The sequence below is a fragment of the Mesitornis unicolor genome, unplaced genomic scaffold, assembly GCF_000695765.1.
Source record: "Mesitornis unicolor isolate BGI_N332 unplaced genomic scaffold, ASM69576v1 scaffold5286, whole genome shotgun sequence".
Classification (NCBI taxonomy): Eukaryota; Metazoa; Chordata; class Aves; order Mesitornithiformes; family Mesitornithidae; genus Mesitornis; species Mesitornis unicolor.
The window spans coordinates 6,797-19,796 of NW_010192862.1; the positions used below are offsets into that span (position 1 = coordinate 6,797).

Consider the following 13,000-nt stretch of genomic DNA (forward strand, 5'->3'; position numbering starts at 1 on the left):
CTCCCTGTTGGTCTTTCCCAGCTCTGTCTGGTGGTACAGCAGCAGGATGCACAAACCCCTGAGAGGACGTGGTTAATGCTTTGTGGAGTTAGCACAGAGCTGCGACATGCAGTGAGCTGCAGCACCACTGAATAAAACAGATCTCTGTATGTGACGGGGAATGTGCTGTGAAGGAGGCACAGCTGGAGGGGTGTAAACGCGTTGTCTTCATGGAGTCAGCGAATCTTCCCACCCGAGGTTTCTGGTGACAACACACACGTGTTTCTTCTTTCTGCCCACAGTCTGCTGCTTTGCCTTGGTGTGTGGTGGAGATGGGATACTAGATCTAATCTTTATTGATTAATCTTCTCAGCTGGTAAAGTAGCCTGACCAGCAGCATTCTGAACACCCTTCCCTCCGATCACCTTCACTCTTCCATGACTGCCAGCTTCCACAACTCACTGGTTTTCCCCTGTCTTTCAGCCTGACCGGGAAAGAAGCTTTGGCCCACTTCCCATCCTTGGGCCCCTCGGCCAGCTCTGCCCAGGGCAAGATCCATGTGAAGCAGTGTGACCTGCTGAAGCTGTCCCGCAAGCAGAAGCGGCTGTGCCGCAGGGAGCCCGGCCTGGCAGAGACCTTGCGGGACGCCATCCGGCTCGGCGTGGTGGAGTGCCAGTACCAGTTCCGCAGCGAGCGCTGGAACTGCAGCCTGGAGGGCCGGACCAGCCTGCTGAAGCGAGGTACAAGGTAGTCTTGGTTTGCAGTATGAAATCTCACTGGTGCTGTGGCCCTGGCAATAGCCAGGCAAATTAAGGAAATGGGGTGGTAACCAGGAGTGCAGAGATCGTCTGCTTCACCTGGGAATGGGATCAGCCTGGACCTGTTTGCTGCAAAATGTGCCTTATCCTCATCTTTCCTGTGCAATTTGTCACGGGTTGAAAAGTGGAAGGAAGTTCACAGCCTTAGCTTGTGGATTTTTGTCTGAGAGCAGAGTTTGCTGGGCTGAGCATCTTCCTTGGCTGGCAGTCAGGGACGATGCTGTGAGAAATGAGGGTTAGTGCTTTATGCCAAGGGACATTTGAGCAAAAGACTCTTTTTAGTTCTTTGGATGTTTTTCATGTAAGTCTCTGTTGTTCTCAGATACAGAATTAAATCCTAAATTAGTGTTTGAAAAAGCTGTTTAAGGCGTTTCAGTGCTTGTTGACAAATGTCTCCTGAGACTCTTTTACATATACTTGGGTTGTCTGCAGAAGTTCAGGCACAGTGGGCAAAAGAGCCACTGGCTTCTGTTTCACATAGTGCTTTAGAGGCAGAAAACATCCTGTCAGTCCTGCATTTGAAGTGGAAGGGAGCATAAGAAACACTTCAAATTGTAAGAACTTGAGAAAAATAGAATGAAGACAGACCCTGAAATGTTTCTTAATACAAGTCTCCAGAGCATGCACGTACACTGTGCTAAACCTGTCCTCATCCAGACAGTGCCTGCCCACCCGTTACTGAGTTTCAGCCCTTCAGTGATGTTTAGTAGTGTTTACTAAGCTTCAATCTTTTGAAAATGTTTAGTAAGTTAACGTTTTAAAAGAAGTGGCCTGAATAAGCCAATATTAACTTTGATGAAATTAGAATGTCAGTTTTAATTTTAATTTTGCATAGGGATTGAAACTTATTAAAATTTCTATTTAAAATAATAACATTTTAGTAAAGTAAATATTAATAAATTAGTAAACCAGCACATACAAGATCAGATTTACTTCATTGCAAGGCTCTGTTGTGATTCTTTAGCACACTGTGGAAAAGCTGCTGGTGATAATTTTGAGTGACTTTCTGACATCTGTACCTTCATCAACCTCAAAGAACTTGAAAATGACAATTGAATAATCCTCTTCTTCAAATAGGTGGAAAACATTCAATTACCTGGTGGTGGCATGCCTCAACATTTCCATGGACTCCTGACTGACAAAATAAAATATCACCTGTAATTTAAAACCTGTTTTGGCAGATGAGGATAAGGGCTTGAAAACTTTTATTACACAATCTTAAGGATCAAATGGTGATTTAATGCAGAAAAGTATGCTGTAGACATCGCCTGTGTGAGAGGACAGTTGGCTGGAAGAAGCAATTATTGCTTTTCATTTGCCTTTAACTTACGAGTAGGTTCGTTTCCTTCACAAAGAGCAGGAACACTTCCAGCTGCCACTTCTGCTGTTTCTCACACATTCCCACCAATGTTCTGCTCATGCCTGGGCAATTATTGGTCAGATGATGGACCATGCTCCTTCCACCCAAGTGGTGATGAAGAGTTCTAGAAATTATTGAATCATTTGATATCGCCATGATCCTAGAGAAAACGTAACGAAAAACACACACTTTTTAGCAGTCTTCAGTGGTCTTTTGAGTGCAAGAGGGGAATCATGTCGCAGTGAGACAGTTCATGTTTGTATCAGGTGGAAAGCCACACTTAATTTGCAGTGACGACTGAGAAGAGTTATCAAAGCCTGGCACAGGCTGTCCAGGGCAGGGGCTGGATCACCATCCTGAGATGCATTTAAAAGCCATCTAGATGTGGTGCTCAGGGACATGGTTTAGAAGGGCAGAGTTAGTCAACATTTGAACTTGATGGTCTAAAAGGTCTTTTCCAACCATAATGAGTCTATGATTCAGTTGGACAAAGCCCTGAGCAACTTTATCTGGCACTGGAGTTAGCCCTGCTTTGGGCAGGAGGTTGTACTAAAGACTTTGAGAAGTCCTAAATTCTATGGCGTTCTGCTCTGCTCTTTTTCGTTTGTTTGTTTGGGGGTTTTTGGTATTTGTTTGTTTGGGTTTTTGTTTTGTTTCTCTCTGAGAGATGTCTCTTCCACTTGCTCTGAAATGCTCACTCTATCGTCGCTTTTAAAAATCTTTGACCTTGAGCATCGTTCTTTTGGCAGAATCACCACATGGCTGAACTCCTCCTATTATAGCTTTCCTTGTGGTCTAGAGCACACCGCACCACAGAACAGTGCCTTGCCATTGCAGCAGACGTTTCTGTATTTACAGGCTGCTGAGCCAAGAAATAATTCCAGAGAGCTCCGAGGAAGACTCGGGCTTCTGCAGGGTCCTTCCAGGGGGAGCTGGCTTGCCTCAACATCTTGGAATTCAGCTCTGTGCTGGGTGATGCAACCAAACTGACTGCTGCCCAGCCAAGGCATCTGCATCTAGACACTTGCACTGAGTGTTTAGGATTTCGTTTAGTCACTGGCAACACAGCCAATGGGGTCAGGAGAGTGACTCATCCCAAAACCAGACCCTGACAGCCTGGGCATTGGCTCCGGTCTCCACTGGCTGTGGTGACAAGATCTGCATTGACACAGAGGGAGGGTAGATACTCAGGACACAAGGATCTTCCCAAATCGTGCTTGTTGGAGCTGGTTACTGCTCATTTGTGCTATGCCCCACTGAAAATCCAGCTTCAGCAGATGATCTGTTGCTTGTTGTTATTTTACAAGGGCTTAAGGACCATTCAGTTTTTTCTTAATTCATGTGATTTATGAATTAAACAATTCAATGGTGACCAATCCCTTATGACGAAGTCAAAGGAATAATCTTGAGATGTTTCTTCAGCATTTGACAGTCTGGTGAGATTGAACCTTTGCCACAAAAGGCAGTGGGGGCAGAGGGGAGAGAAGGAGACGGTTTGAAAGCACACTTGCTATCTGCAGTTACTGCTGTCTGCAGGGGCCTGACCACAAGCAATGGCCTCTGGTTTCCAGTGGGCTGAGATCTGGGCAGGACTTACGTGGAGTGGCACAGCAGAAACCAAACCATCGCTGGTCAGAAATAGCAGAAGCAGTGCGGTACTCCACAAAGTCAGATTTAGCAGGGCATGTGGAGCTGACTGGTACTGCTAGCTTTATAGGGTATGGGAAAGTGTTTCTAAAACGTTCTCCTCTTCTCTGGTATCAGTATGTCAGATTGGGATACTGGGTAAGCATTCGGAGATTAGCTTCTGGAATTATTTTTCGGATTTAGGTTCTCAAGTATATCTTATCCTCTCTCAGCTCCCTCTTTTGTGTTGGACACTATTTTAAAAAGTGTGAGCATCCTGTTGCTATCCATAATCTGTATTGGCTGTGTCCCATATCAGGGATGGATTTGGTGCCAGTTTTTCATTAGTCTTCCAGTACCCTCAGAGATGCTATAGAGCATCATCAACCACAGAGCTTAGCTGCAAGTTACTTGTCCCAGCGATACAACAGCTAAAGTGGTGAGGTAGGAAGCAGTTTGTTGATTCATCTTGACCACAATTTCTTGACTTTCCCAACCCCGTCCATGCTGTTTCTAGACCTTTCATCTCAAACTCTGGGATTCCAGCCATCTCCTATGAACTCTGCCTTGAAGCTGCTACTGCGGCCTCTCCATTATGTTCACAAAGTCAATTCATCATTCTTCTCACTGATGGCTATCAGAATAACCTTTTGTCCTGTTCTCTGGTCAGATCTGTGGTGACGTTACCCTGATCTTAGCAGTCAGTGCTCTGATCTATGATTACAGCTGGATAAGAAAGATTACGTGATGGAAAGATTTGAGTTTGGACTGGATGAATTCTTGAGGTCCCTTACAAACTCTGCTCAAAGTAAGGCTAACTGGCAAGCCTACCTGAGGATGGAGAACAGCTTCAGAAGGCATTACCACAGTCATTGGGAGTAGATAATTCACAGGGAAGTCAGAAAATGCACTCCTGTGTGGGCGAGTCTGTCCTGTTCAGTCTGGAGAAGAGAAGGCTTCAGGGAGACCTTAGAGCAACTTCCAGGACCTGAATGGGAACAGGAGAGATGGGAAGGGACCTTTTACAAGGGCATGGAGTGATGGGACGAGGGTTGATGGATTTAAACTGGAAGAGGGGAGATTTAGATGAGACATTGAGCAGAAATTCCTCCCTGTGAGGTGGTGAGGCCCTGGCCCAGGGTGTCCAGAGAAGCTGTGGGTGCCCCCTCCCTGGCAGTGCCCCAGGCCAGGTTGGACAGGGCTGTGAGCAGCCTGGGCTGGGGGAGCTGTGAGCCCATGGGGGTTGGACTGGGGGGTTGTGAGGTTCCTTCCCAAACCAGGCTGTGGTTCTGTGATTCTGTGATTCTTCCCCATGTGTTTTGACATGGAACCTTTCCCAATCAAACGTGTCATCTTTCCACATGAAATACTACAGTACCATGCCAACACAGTCATAATTAAAAACTATTTTTAAATAATGGGTCAGATTTTTAGAATATTTTTTCAGCATCTAATAAATATTCCCTGATTTTAATCCACAACGTGATTTCGGTGACAGTCTCTATTCACATCTGTCAGCTATATGGTGAGGATGGAGTTTCGTGATTTTCACCTCCTGCAGTTAAATATTTTCCCAGGGCAGTGTGGCTGTTGTCACCCACCCCTTGATCCATGAGTGGTCTCCTGTCTCCGCATTGAATCAGGCACAGCCACCAGGTGAGGCTGGGGTGCTGCTACACCAGTTACTTCAAACCCGATACAGAGATCTGCTAGGACTGTGCAGGTAATGGAAGAGTTTTGTCACCGTATTTCCACATTTCGTGCTTGGTTTTAGTTCACAGACAGTCAGGAGAGCAGTAGGGTGGATGAGTGCCTTATTTTGCCTTTCCTGCTCCTACCCTCTCCTAATCCTTCTCCTGTACAGGTTTTAAGGAAACTGCCTTCCTCTACGCAGTGTCCTCTGCAGCTCTCACCCACTCCTTGGCCAGAGCATGTAGCGCGGGGCGCATGGAGCGCTGCACCTGCGACGACTCCCCGGACCTGGAGAACCGCAAGGCCTGGCAATGGGGCGTCTGTGGAGACAACCTCAAATACAGCACCAAGTTCCTCAAGAAATTCTTGGGTCAGAAGAGGATCGGCAAAGACCTGCGGGCCAAGGTGGACATCCACAACACCAATGTTGGCATCAAGGTGAGGAGCTGCAGCAGTGGGTCTAGAAAGAAGTTAGGACTCAGTGCAAGTTGTCCAACCCTTCATCAGCCAATGCTGTCTGTGAGAGGGGTGTTCAGAATCATAGAATCACAGAGTGGTTTTGGTTGGAAAAGACCTTTAAGATCATTGAGTCCAACCACTGATACAGCCCCACTAAGTCTGACACCGGACCATGTCCCTAAGCACGACATCTGCTCCTCTTTTAAACACGTCCAGGGAAGTTTACACTCTCCTGCACCCTGGTGTGAGGTGCTGTGTGTTTGGAGAGGCAGAGTAGCATCCTGTATCCTCCCGTGGCATCAGAGGCTGAGTGACAGCAATATGCAGCACGGTAACAGCTGTAAAACTCACTGGCTGAATTACTTATCATGTCATGGCCACAGGGAGCTTTGAGAACAACTGGAGCTTCAGAGCTGGTGTGACATGGGAGCAGATAAGGGTTGACACTCTTGAGATCAATTATGAGCCTGCTGGTGATTTGCTATGGAACTAGTCATGTCAAGTTTGGGTTAAGGAGACCATTAGATCAAGCATTTTGGCCTCTTATGTTACAGACTACTGACTTAATTCATTGCTTTCCATTTACTGAGTCCAATTACTTGTTTGATTAGATAACTGTCTTGATTTGAATTTACCAAAGGAAATCCACTGTGCTACAGATACTCAGTTTCATGGCTGAGTACTTCTGCTGTTCCAAATAGGTTTAATAAGAATTTATTGGGTATTCAGCCATCTATCTTCTTCCAAGCTTTCTACTCTCTGGCTCACCAGTCAGCTCTGTACCCGTTCTCCTGTGGTTTAGGTTTCTGTTTATTTTGGTTTGTTTGTTTGGGGTAGGGTTTGTTTGTTTTCATTTTTCCTCCATAAAATAGGAATAATACCAATAAAATTGAAGCACTTCCAGACTGTCTGCAATCTGAGTTGCTACCTCTACCCAGAATTAGGCTCATAGTCCTGGCAGATACTGACTACCACTTCTCTTCCTCATCAGGCTGTGAAAAATGGCCTCAAAACCACATGCAAGTGCCATGGTGTCTCTGGCTCCTGCGCTGTTCGGACGTGCTGGAAGCAGCTCTCACCTTTCCATGAGATTGGACGGCTGCTCAAGCTGCGTTACGATGATGCCGTCAAGGTCTTCAGCACCAGCAATGACGCTGTGGGACACTCGGAGCTGGCTGGCCCACAGAGACACGGCCATTCCCCCAAGCACCCCGCTTCGCCCCGCTCCACTGACCTGGTGTATGTGGAGGACTCACCCAGTTTCTGCCGTCCCAGCAAGTACTCCCTGGGCACTGCGGGGAGGACCTGCTCTCGGGAGGGCAACTGCGACAGCATGTGCTGCGGACGAGGCTATAACACCCAGAGCCGGCTGGTTACCTTCTCCTGCCAGTGCCAGGTGCAGTGGTGTTGCTATGTCGAGTGTCAGCAGTGCATGCAGGAAGAGGTGGTCTACAGCTGCAAGCAGTAGAGGCAGCGCTAGAGGGTCAGGACAAGCCCTAGAGTACAAGACAGCAGTAGGGAGAGGGAGATACGGTTCTCTGCTGTGGGGTGAGGGCAAAGGCAAGCACCAAAAATGTCAAGTGGTCCTATGGTCTCAAAGTTAAGGTCCTGTGATCTGGGGAAAGACCCTGTACGAGGAGTGAAAACCAGAGGTTTTGTCAGGTATCAGATGAAGAAGGAGGGAGAGAGAGAGCGGGGATAATGTGAGGACAGCAGAAACACTGAAGCAGTCAAAAATATCCCTCTTGAGCTATAACTCATACTGTTATCTGCAGGAATACCCTCCTCCTCCAGCCAGTTGCACTTATGTACGTGCGTTGGGGTGATGACACTGAATACACTGAGGGCTTGTGCCCTGTCCTGGAGAGAAGAGGATGAAGGGACTGGGGAGGGAGGTGAGCAGAGGCTGGATCCTGATGGAGCAGGGACAGCCGTGTTCCTGCACCAAGGCAAAATGACTTTGGCAGCAAGGGGTTTTCAGTGCTGTTCTCTGGGAGCTGGTTGAGTCCTTTCTGCTTTGAGCTCACAGACACACTATTGAGTGGTCTCGTCTGGATGCAAGAACTGTGCCTCAGAAACACCAGTCTGCAAACAAACGGAGCTCACGTCTGCTGTCTCCCAGGCTGGACATTAGACTCTAAGCACATTTTAACCATGTTTTAACCTCGCTGTACACAGGAGACCTGGAAATGCCCCTGTTAACATGCATCCATCCCAGGAACTCAGCTGAGGTCTGAGAAGTTTCCCCTCTGTAGCACACTGTCCCGCTGGGGTTATTTTATGGTGCTGGATCCAGGGCCACGGTGCCAGTTATGCATCTCTCTTTTACCTCCCCAGTCAAACATCAGTCGTCTTTTGTGACTTATGTGTATCACTCTTTGCCCTGGTGCCCAAGGTGTATCACATCCCACAGTTCTGCCCTGTGCTAAGGTAGATTTTCTGAAAGGGAATTGGGAACCACAGGAACTGGGGCATCTTAAAACTCTACAACTCGTGAGTGGCAATCTCTGCCCTGAGACGTTGGGTGTATCGAGACAGCGCAGGCATCTGGCTTGGGAGAAGGTGACCCAGGGGTAAGAGCAGAGCCCACGACAGAGTCGTGATCCCGAGTCATGTTTTTCTAGTTAATTTCAGGTTAAACACCACAGAAACAGCCTGGTCTTTTCCTCTGTCTGTGTCTGAGGAAAGCAGCCTTGGGAATGTCAGTGGGGCAGTCCCTGACCTGGCCCTCAGACGCACATGGAGGGGTGCAGCACAACCTGTTCGGGTGCTGAGCGGCTCCAGGGTGTGCACCTGCTCCAGGGCTCTTTCCGGATCATCCTGCAGCAGCAAGTGGAGTGTTTGTACTGAGAGCAGCTCAGAGAGCCCCTGAGACAGCAAAGCTGCTGTGTTCACTCAGCCTTGGTAATGACTGTAAACCAGCAAGCTGGATGCTGGTGTGGAGGTGGGCTGGTGCTGAAAAGCATATTTAAATCCTTAAGCTCAGGTCAAAATTCATCAGCAAGGCAATGGATGAAGATGCTGGTTTGGGCTGTTCTGATGGGCTGACCTGGGCAGGCTTTCAATGTGAGTGAGTTTTCCTACCAAGCGGTGAGATCTCACCTCTGTGCTCCAGCTCATGTGTGGATGTGCCGAAGTCAGGCAGCTCATCTGTTCATTTACTTGTGCTTTGAATAATTACTTTGCAGTGATGAGTGTGTAATCACACTCTTTTTACCTTGTTGCCCTTTCCTTTTTACAACTATTTTTCTTTTCTGCTTCATAAAAGGATGACAGAGAAATGTCTCAGAGCAGATTTTGCCATTAACTGGCTGTTTGGAGGCCACCAACACCTTCCCTTTGGCTAGCTGCAGGTCTTTTAACAGGCTTATTCCTTTTTATCCTTTTTCTGGCTCGAGTTGACTTGAACTGAATTAAAGTGCTTATGACAGACATAATACTACAAATTGGGTTAATTGGCCTTATTTTTTTACCTCCCAAATACCCAAGAAATTAATATTGAGCAGACCATTATTTACATGTGGCTTTTAATCTTTTTGGAGTTGAAATCTTCCCACAAGTCTCAATGTTGAGCACTCAATGAAGAAACATCCCCATGAGTTAAAACTGCTAGGAACAGGCATCGTGGGAGTGAGCGACGAAGGAGGCAGCTCTGGTCTCCACTGTTGATCCAAGGCAGCCGCCATGCTGACACCCTGGCTTGTCTGTTGCCATCGAAAGCACTGGTGTCTGTGAAATGTGTCGGGATTACCTCTAGGAATGGAGGTTTTAGCAGTGATCTGTTGAAACTGGCAGCATCTATGCCATGCCATGTTTTAGTCCCATCTTGCTGCTAGCGAATATGAGGTGGAGCTGCCCTTCGTCTCGAATGCTGGGTTAGCGCAGTCCCATAGGAGCCTCACGGGAACTTCACTGAAGTCAAAGAACAGGGGTGAGGCTGTGCCTGAAGTCCTGGCACCACGCAGGGATTGCTGAATAGGAACTGGACAAAAAGATATTTCAAGGAAAAAACAAGTACTGTTTTGTCAAGTACCAAAGGGCACTTTTGTGCCTGCAGCTCCTTGTCCTGCATTGCTCAGAGCTGTTCGAGAAATGGTGAATATAAAGATCTGATGAAGAGGTGGTTCATTCTCTGGTGTCCTTGGGGTGAGTTTGGACTCAGTGGAAAATGGACGTTTGGCTTTTGAAGTGAATTCTGATTGTTAGCTGCTGAGCCAAGCCTGGACGAGGAAGTCTGATCTCCTCCGGCTTTGCTCTGCAGCTGAACTCAAAACCTGTTTCAACCCTTGCTGTCACAACCGAAAAGCTTTCTGTTCAACCCCAGTGCTGCTCAGTCTGGAAACAGAGCAATGGGAACTGATGGGAAAGAAATAATTTAAAATGCTCCATATGAGGTCTGGGGAAAAGACCTGAGTGTATTTTGAGTTTGAAGCAATGTTGATATACCTCCTTTTGGTATCCTTCAGTACTAAACCTTTTAGATTTTGTGCTACAAATAAGTGAGTGATGAGTTTGCTTGAGGCAGATATAGCTAGATTTTCATTTCTTTTCCTTCCTTTTCCTTCCTTCCTTCCCTTCCTTCCTTCTCTTCCTTCTCTTCCTTCTCTTCCTTCTCTTCCTTCTCTTCCTTTCTTCTCTTCCTTCCTTCTCTTCCTTTCTTCTCTTCCTTTCTTCTCTTTCTTCTTCTCCAGGGCTGTTTTATCACCCAAACTTGAGGTAAATTGGGTTGATATTTAAAAACGTTATTTACTTCAACTAATAGCAATGGGAGTCTTTGGGTGAAGCAAAACTTGGGGCTGTTTGGCATTCAGTATTCTTAGGTTTGAATTTTATTTTCAAGAACCAAGCCAAATCTTCATCTTGAGCAAGGCTCTTCCGCCACCTCCTGGAGATACGGGATGTGAAGACCTGGGCCCCCATTGGTCTGTGTGTGGGGTTTTTAATTCTGCCATGCACCTTACAACGCACTACAAATCCAGCGGATGTGCTGCCTTTCTGGTTATATGTGAAGTTACTGGAATGACAGGTTGGACATATAAGGGGAATGCATTTAAGCCTTTACATGGAAATCTTTTCAGCAGCAAAGCTGAAAGCTTATACCCTGGCTATAAAAAATGCTTACCAAAGCCAAATGTACCTCAGTGAGACTGTCAGTGGTAACAATCTGAGCTGCACGTGCTCTCCTGTGTAGTCTTTTGATTTAGGATGAATCCTTTCCTCTGTAGCTAAGATCCAAGTAACTTGGAAGTAGTGATAGCTCTGATACTCCGAGCTGGCTGGGACCCTCACAACACACACGAGAACTGCTCTGCAGACACAGGTTACTCCCTGTCCATGTGTGTACTTCCCAGTCCCGTTTATTGCCTCTCCTGGTGTGCTGTGGTGCTGAGTTTGGCAGTAGTGGATCCAGCAATCAGCTGGTGCAGACAGACCCCACCATCCCCAAGCGAAGAACTGAGCCTGCTTGGGCAGCAATCACATACCTGGAAACTGCCCCATGAGATGGTTAAACACCAGTGATCCCTTGAACCAGGGACCCATGCAGCCCTCTTGCTGTGTTGGAAGGGTAGTACAGCGCTGGGGACAGGGGCGCTTTACTAGATCAATACAGAGGGTCGTGTAAGCCAAGAAAGAGTGGAGTAACCGATGATCAGAGCAACAAACCCCACTCATGCAATAGCCACTTCTCCACCCTCAGACACCTTGTGTAAGACTGGAAGGCAAATTTGCGACAATATAATGTCACTTGAATAAAAAAAGGCTGTGATTTAAGGGAAACAAAACAGCTGTCTACCTCAAGATGTACAACTTTTGTGACAAGAAGTATGGATGTTATTTATATTTCTTATGTATTCTCTAGAAAGAAAATGGTGCTATGGGTTTTAAGTTGCATTACAGTCCTGCTTGTACCTTGTTCTACTTTTTGTATAATCCCTTTGAGTATAACTTGCATATTTGTGTAGCTGGCTGTGTTGTCCAGTATTGCACTATTGTCTGCACTGCTGGTGTTCTTGTCAGTCAATAAATATCAGTTGTTTTCTAAGAATGTACATTTCTGCTTTTCAAGGAACATCCCAGGGAAATAGCTTTTAATAACTCTGTTTCCCCATTGGTACCTTGATGTTATTCCTTCAGTTCTCCTTTACCTGCACCCTCTCCAGAAGAGAACTCGAAATGTCCATTTCTGCCCGCCCAACAGTAGGGATTGCACGGGTGGGTTGAGCTCAGGTGTGTTTGGTTAAGGACACTGGTGAGCCAAATCCCATCAAGAACACGTCAGTGGCCTATTTACTATAACAACAAAACAAGCTGGATGCTCTTGTCCCAGGTTGATCTGTTCTGCTGCTTGGACGCGGCTGTGGGACTTGGCAACCGGTCTGGTGCGACTGGTGCAGATGTTGCTCAGCCTCAAGAACATGGCCCAGAGGTGCCCTGTGCTCCTCAGACTCCCTGGGGACACAAGGGTGCCTGAGTGGAGCCTGTGGACGCGCAGAGGAACACCAGATCACACTTTTTGTATGGAGGGATAATGGAGCTGGCCTTGTGCTTGAGCCATCGCAGCAGACTAATGCCTCTTCTTGCCCTTCAGCTTCGGCACATGGGAGCAGCACAGCGTGGAGACAAGAAATCAGCCCTCAGACAGAGCAGGAAGAGATGAGGAGAGGCAGGCTTTGCCTGGGTGCTGTTTCGAGTCATTTGCAGGCTGAATCTGTCCCAGTCTGCCACCTTAAGCATATCCTTACAGGCCACTTGTCCCTGTCAGATGTTTCCTAGAGGCAGCAGGGCTGTTATGTCCAGGTACTAAGTGGAAACCTCAAATCTTGCTGTGAGAGGAGACATTCTGAGAAGAAGAGGAGCACTGGTGGAGAACTGGGTGCCAGAACATGGCTAGAAACGCCATCCTTCCTTGGCAGTGCCAGGCAGCACAGAGCCGGGGCACACGGGGCCAGCCAAGCCCTGAGCAGGCAGGTAGTTTTCCTGAGGTCATCTGTTCCTGGGCTAATCGTAATGTGAGGTATTTGTTTTCTCAGTCCCATTGGGTGTACAGAGTATGGAGGGGTCATGC

General features: G+C 47.3%; 1 protein-coding gene across 1 annotated transcript; it reads left to right on the forward strand.

Annotated features, from left to right (window-relative positions):
• Positions 1 to 462: 462 nt before the first annotated feature.
• WNT9B (wingless-type MMTV integration site family, member 9B) lies at positions 463 to 7,402 on the forward strand (the record flags this gene model as incomplete). The annotated part of the gene is made up of 3 exons (XM_010187257.1): positions 463 to 719; positions 5,648 to 5,913; positions 6,926 to 7,402. Coding segments are annotated over 3 exons (1,000 nt in total), but the record flags the coding sequence as incomplete, so codon positions are not given.
• Between the last annotated feature and the right edge of the window lie 5,598 nt (positions 7,403 to 13,000).